We start from the raw sequence: 7339 nt of genomic DNA on the forward strand, positions 1-7339 counted from the left end.
TCTACAATTCGACAGATTGTTCGTGAGAAACTGTCCCACCGAGAAATGTCGTGTTCGACAGCTTACCATCGCGAGTTGTGTCTGCCACGCGAGGCTATGGATGTGCCTCCTTTGACCCCATGGCAACCGACGATGAGCGCGGCAACTGTGGAGTACAGCCCAGCCCCACAGTCAAGGATGACAACCAGACTTCCCGCGTCACGGTATGACCGACGTTCTCAGCGCATGCCTCCTCGACATCCGACGTCTCAGTATGACTCACCCAACCAGTACATCTGTCACACAAGAGCAAATGATGACGCTCTATTCATCGACGAGCGACCAACGTTTCGACCTCGGCCAGTGTGCTATTCCTGCGGTGTGCCAGGCCACATATCGCGATTTTGCAACCGTCGTGTGACTCCTCGGTATCACCAACCATCTGACTTTTCACGACCCTTCAAACAGCCTCACGATGTCCGGCGGCCGGCCCACATACCACCTGATGACAACTATTGGCCCAGCAGCTTCCGGAACCACTCCGCGGCATCTGACAGGAGTTTAACGCCCCCACCGCGACCTCGTGCTCATCGTTCTCCTTCACCGCTGCGTCGCAAAGCGCCCTCTTCGCCACCAGAAAACTAGCCAGCGCGGCCAATGGGAGCGAGGTCGCTGGAAACGTGCTACTGAGAGAAATACCTCCTGTGTGTATGTTTAAAAACAAAGTGCGTGTTTTGGTGGATCATGTGCCTGTGATGGCCTTGGTGGACGCAGGTGCAATGATTTCCGTGATGAGTGCTTCCTTTAAAGACGTGTTAGAGCGGAAAGTTGTTTTTACCTGGGATGAAACTTCGACGTTTTGTGGAGTGCGTGGAGAGCCATTGCGCCCTATTGGTGTGTGTAGTGCTGAGGTATTTTTGGGAGGCCTTATGATAACGACAGAGTTTGCGAATATTCCTCGGTCGACACATGATGTCATTCTCGGCATGGACTTCTTGCGAGAATGTGAATCCAGTGTAGACTGTCGCACGGGGAAAGTCTTTGTGAGTGGCCAGATGCCTTCAGAACTTCTTGACACTCCGGCAAATGACCAAACTACGCTGTGTGTCTGTGGCGATACGTTCATACATGCGTTGTCTACCGTACGTGTTCCTGTTGTTTGTCGCGGCACGGATTCTGACAGCTTCGATGCGAGCGTGGAACCAATGCACATAAACTGCGTGAAGAAGAATGTGTTGGTTCCCCATTGTGTGGTGTCGATTGATGGCGGACGAACTGGCCTATGGACTGTAAACTGTTCCTCTGAGCCCGTGACACTACCCAATGGTTTGAAATTAGCTTCGGTCAGCAAAGAACACGTGACCTTATCAGTGGTCGAGCTCACAGACGTGCCGGAAGAACGTGACGGAACTGGTTGTCACAATTTGGACGGGGCGCTTATGGCAACGATAAATAAGTCGCTTAGCTCAAGCGAGCGCCGAACTTTATTGAATGTGCTGTTGAAGCACGCTTCGGTATTTGACTTTGCGCAGAAGGGCAAAGTAATCCGTATCCCCCTGTCTCGAACGCGCCATACCATCAACACTGGCGCGGCAAGTCCGATTAACCAAAAACCATATCGTGTTTCCCTGTCAGAAAGACAAATTATCAACGACCAAGTGCAGGAAATGATGCAAAAGGGAGTGGTACAAGAGTCAGCCAGTTCGTGGGCAGCACCGGTAATCCTCGTTAAGAAGAAAGATGGATCTTGGAGATTTTGCGTCGACTATCGCCGACTGAATGCCGTGACTAAAAAGGACGTATACCCGCTGCCACGTATAGAGGACGCAAGAGACTGCTTACATTCGGCCTCTTATTTTTCCTCCGTAGACTTACGATCAGGTTATTGGCAAATTCCGATGCACCCAGAGGACAAGGAAAAGACTGCCTTTGTAACCCCTGATGGGCTCTTTGAATTCAACGCGATGCCATTTGGACTGTGCAATGCACCGGCCACGTTCGAGAGGTTTATGGACAACATCCTGCGTGGCTTGAAGTGGAACATGTGCATGTGCTACCTTGACGATGTCGTCATCTTTGGCCGCACGTTCAGTGAACACAACTCTCGTCTGGACACTGTTTTGAACTGCATCCGAAACGCTGGCCTAATTTTAAACTCGAAGAAATGCCACTTCGGAGACCGCCAGACGCTTGTGCTCGGGCATCTCGTTGACAAGGATGGCATCTGCCCTGACCCCCAGAAGACAGCAGCAGTTGAGGCGTTCAATGCGCCGCGTTCCGTCAAGGAGCTTCGTAGTTTCCTGGGGCTTTGTTCATACTTCCGCCGCTTTATTCCGAAGTTTGCCGACATTGCGTACCCTCTCACATGCCTCTTACGAAAGGACAATTCCTTTGAGTGGACTCCGGAGTGCGATTCTTCATTTCGTCAATTGAAGTTTTTGTTGACGTCACGACCCGTCCTTCAGCACTTCAGTCCTTCTGCTCCGACAGAGCTTCATACGGATGCTAGCGGCATAGGTATTGGAGCCGTCCTAGTACAACGTTACGGCAACCGCGAACACGTCATCGCATACGCAAGTCGCTCCCTAAGCAGGCCGGAACAAAACTACACTGTTACCGAACAAGAACGCCTGGCGGTATTATTTGCAATTCAGCGGTTTAGGTCTTACCTGTACGGACGCCCATTTACAGTCGTAACCGACCACCACTCGTTGTGTTGGCTTGTCAACCTTCGTGACCCTTGTGGCCGCCTTGCGCGCTGGGCACTCCGGCTACAAGAATACAGTTTTACCGTCGCTTACAAGAGTGGTCGTCGACATGCTGACGCGACTGTCTTTCACGTATGCCACTTAGCCCAACAGACTGTGAATCCGATGACCTTGACCAGCTTGTAGCGTCTGTGTCGCCTACGTTCCCGGACTATCCCAGTTTCAGAGCAGAACAGCGGAAAGATGCTAAACTAGCACCACTATTCGCCGCTGCATCCGCTTCTACTAGTGCACGCCGTTTCTGTATGCGTGATGGACTGTTGTTCAAAAGGAAGCTCTCCAGCAGTGGCGCGCGTTTCCTTCTAGTGGTCCCGGAAAGCCTGCGAACAGTTATTATGAGTGTCATGGACGACGACCCTACATCTGGACATTTAGGTTTGGCACGGACGCTTCACCGGACTAAAGAGCGCTTTTACTGGCCTGGTATGCAGAAGTCTGTTGAGAGTTATGTGGCAAGCTGCATGCAATGTCAGCGTCACAAACGTCCATCAACTGGTCCAGCTGGTCTTCTACAGCCGATGCCTACTCCAAGCGCACCTTTCGAACAAGTGGGCATTGACACTCTGGGCTTCTTCCCAAAATCGGCTAAGGGCAACCGATGGATAATTGTTTGCGTCGACTACCACACACGCTACTGCGAGACGGCAGCCGTCCCCTCCGCAACTGTCAGTGAAGTCTCATCGTTTTTGTTACAGTACGTCATCCTCCGACATGGCCCACCTCGCCTGATTATCAGTAATTGTGGACGACAATTCACAGCGAATGTCGTGGAGGAGGTACTCCGTTTATGTGAATCCCGCCTGCGTCACTCGACACCATACCACCCCCAAACTAATGGGCTGACGGAGCGTACCAACCGCATCATTATCAACATGCTGTCTATGTATGTCTCATGCAACCACAAGAACTGGGATGACGTACTCCCGTTCATTACTTACGCGTTCAACACCGCGAAGCATGAGATTACAGGCTATAACCCTTTCTTTTTGCTTTATGCACGTTCGCCCTGGCTCTCAATCGACACAATATTGCCTTTCTATGACCACGACAACGTCACTGTCGCCGAGACTCTCTGCCTCGCCGAAGAGGCGCGTCGCATAGCTCGAATACGCACATTGGCATCGCAAGACAAAGCGAAGGCAAGCTATGACATTCACCATCGACCAGTGATTTATCACCGTGGTGATCTGGTGTGGTTGTGGACTCCGATGCGCAAGCGCGGGTTATGCCAAAAGTTTTTTGCCACTTACAATGGACATTTTGTCATCGTCGAGAGACTTACAGAGGTCAACTATGTAATAGCTCGTCTCACGGCGAGTGGTCGACGAGCTGCCAAAACTCAAGTGGTTCATGTTGCGCGCCTGAAACTGTACACGCCACGACAACTCAACTGACTCGTCCGGCGGCCTTCGTCGGCGCGGAGAGGAATTTTGCGTACATGCACGAAGAAAAAGAAGCGTATACGGTGAACGCACTGGTCGCCCAGAGCGAGAGAGGAAGAAGAGGATCAGGAGGATCTTTAACCAGTCGGCCGCTTCTGAGCTGCTCCTCACGACCTAATAAACGGCCCCTTTCAACGTCTACCATATTCTTGAAACAAACAATTTGCTCGACCCATTTCAGTGCGGGTTTCGAAAAAATGGATCCACCACAGACCACCTTGTTCATATCGAGGCACAGATCAGAGACGCCTTCGTCCGTAAACAACATTTTCTCTCTGTGTTCCTCGATATAGAAAATGCTTATTGTTGTGTTGTTATCTGTATTACGGCGCGTGAAAGGCATCGCCGATGAACAGTGTTAGTGACGTCACTATGTTATCGTACATGCGCGAGTGGCTGGTGGGCATATATATTCTGGCTTGTTGATCGGTTGCTGTGTGAACCGTTGCTTTGTGCTGCAAGCATGCAGTGCCGTAAATAAAGGTGTTCTGTAAGGCCTTGGTCTTTCTCTTCCGGCTGATGCCACAAAGTGGCGACGAGGATGGGATTCGACAAGAACTGAAGACGACAATGGCTCTCAGCAAGCTACCGGAATTCGCTCCCGGCAGCGGCAGCTTCGACGTGTTCGTCGAAAGATTCGAGCTCTACACCACAGTCAATGAGATTGCCGAGGCCAAGAAACTACATCTGTTCTTGAGCGCCATCGGAGAAGAAGCATACGTGACGCTCCGAAGTCTGCTACTACCCAAGGCGCCGAGCACGTCGTCATACCCAGAAGTCGTGTCGGCGCTGAAGAAGCACTATTCTCCGAGGCGGTCAGTGGTGAGTGAAAGATACCATTTCAACCAAAGGAAGCAAGCCTCTCGAGAAACTTTCGCAGAATTTGTGGTACAGCTGAAGAAATTGGCATCATTATGTGACTTTGGCGCCTTTTTGGAACAAGCACTTCGTGACCGCCTGATAGCAGGCCTGCATTCCGAAGCCATACGTGGCCGGTTGCTGGCCATGAGCGACAGCGAGCTCACTTGGGGCCGCGTCTGCAACACCGCTACAGCCATGGAGGCGGCAGCGAAAGACGCCGTGGAAATGGTCGCGGAAAAAACCGCCGAACAGTCAGCCAGCTGCAGTGACATATATTGGCAGAGCCAATCAGCAGCGTTGCGTCGGAGTTCACAAAGTGGGGCATGCACCGGCCACGGCTCCGGCAACACAGACTTCGGTGACACGACCTAAGACTATCTGTCGGCAATGCGGTGGACAACACGCACCTGTAAGTTGTCCTTTTCTGAACAGCAGGTGTTTTAAATGTCAAAAGAAGGACCATGTCGCGAAAATGTGTAAAAGCAGGGTCGTACATCAGCTAGAAGAACAGCACTCGTCGGGCACTGAACTGCTAATGCTTTGTCACACCGATAACGATTCGGGCAACCGTACCCTTGTAATAAATGTAAGACTAAATGGGAAAGAGGTACCCATGGAACTAGACACGGGAGCGGCAGTTTCTATTATGTCCGAAGCAGAGTGCGCGAAGTATTTTCCTGGGGTATATTTCAGGCAAGCAGATGTCAGAATTGTTACATATAACGGTACACCCGTTGATACTAAAGGCGTCATTGACGTTGAAGTGCAACACCACGAGCAGTGCTTTCATTTGCCGCTAGTATTTGCCAAAGAGACGAAATGTGCAAGAATGCCTACGTTGTTTGGCCGTACCTGGATGAATAAAATCAAAATCCGATGGCATGAAGTTATGCAAGGGAAGGCACTGACAAAAGAAACTTCCTTGACTGACAAAGACCGCGAAGTGTTTGAGCCGGGTTACGGAGCGATAAAAGGGTTCAAGGCGAGCATTGTTGTTAAAGAAAACGCTTCACCTGTATTCTGTAAGGCGCGATCAGTGCTGTATGTGCTACGCGAACAAGTCGAGCAGGAATTGGCAAACTTAGAAAAAGCTGGAGTCATTTACCGGTTGCGGCACAGTGCGTGGGCGACACCTCTGGTCATGGTGCCCAAGAAAAATGGGAAGGAGCTTCGGCTATGTGGTGACTACCCTGTCACAGTAAATCCTGCCATTGAGGTAGATCAGTACCCGTTCCCTCTGCCAGAGGATATTTTTGCAACTTTACATCTGTCTTTCAGTTCTGGACTTGTCCAATTCGTACTTGCAGCTCGAACTGGACGAGCGAGCCCAAGAACTGCTCACTGTCAATACCCACCTAGGGCTGTTCAGGTTCCGGCGCTTGCCATACGGCGTAGCCTGTGCACCGGCGGTGTTCCAGGCCGTGATGGATCAGATCCTACACGGCCTCTCAGGAACGGCCTGTTACTTAGATGACGTTGTCATCGCAGGCGCAGATAGAAAGCTATGCCATGACAGGTTGAAGCAGGTGCTCATACGCCTAAAAGAACTTGGCATACGAGTCAACACTGAGAAGTGTAAGCTGTTCCAAGAACGAATCAGATACCTGGGTCTGGAAGTTGGCCAGAATGGGTTGCATCCTACGGCGGATAAAGTAGCTGCCATCAAGCAGGCGCCAAAACCGGACAACGTGACTCAGCTCAAAGCCTTCTTGGGCTTGGTAAATTTCTACTTAAAATTTTTGCCAAATCTGGCTACGGTTTTAGAACCCCTGCATAACTTGTTGCGTCGAGAAGCAGCATGGGATTGGTCACGCCAATGCGATGAGGCATTTAGAACCTGTAAGGAAATGCTTATTAACGAAAATGTGCTTGAGTTGTATGATGTCAACAAAGAAATACAGCTAACGTGTGACGACTCCGAGTATGGTTTGGGAGCTGTTTTGTCGCATGTTGTGGGCGGCACAGAGAAGCCAATAGCATTTGCGTCGCGATCACTGTCACATGCGGAGCGTAGTTACAGCCAAATAGAGAAAGAAGCTTTGAGCATTGTGTTTCGTCTGAAGCGATTTTATAACTTGTGTGGTCGAACTTTTAAGGTTCTTACCGACCATCAACCTTTCACGGTGCTCTTCGACCCGAAAAAGAAAGGTAGTGCTGTAGCCACAGCTAGAGTACACTGATGGGCTGTTTTCCTAGCTAACTACAGCTATAAGATTGCACATAAGCCGGGCACGGCAATCAGTAACGCAGAAGCTTTATCTAGACTGCCATTGCCCTAGACCTCTGAGC

General features: G+C 50.7%; 1 protein-coding gene across 1 annotated transcript; it reads left to right on the forward strand.

Moving 5' to 3' along the window:
• Nucleotides 1-4759: 4759 nt before the first annotated feature.
• LOC142803145 (uncharacterized) lies at nucleotides 4760-5422 on the forward strand. Its single transcript, XM_075888248.1, has one exon. It carries the CDS (start codon nucleotides 4760-4762, stop codon nucleotides 5420-5422), a length of 663 nt encoding a protein of 220 aa, XP_075744363.1.
• The last annotated feature ends 1917 nt before the right edge of the window (nucleotides 5423-7339 follow it).

This window comes from Rhipicephalus microplus, chromosome 3 (genome assembly GCF_043290135.1).
Source record: "Rhipicephalus microplus isolate Deutch F79 chromosome 3, USDA_Rmic, whole genome shotgun sequence".
NCBI lineage: Eukaryota > Metazoa > Arthropoda > Arachnida > Ixodida > Ixodidae > Rhipicephalus > Rhipicephalus microplus.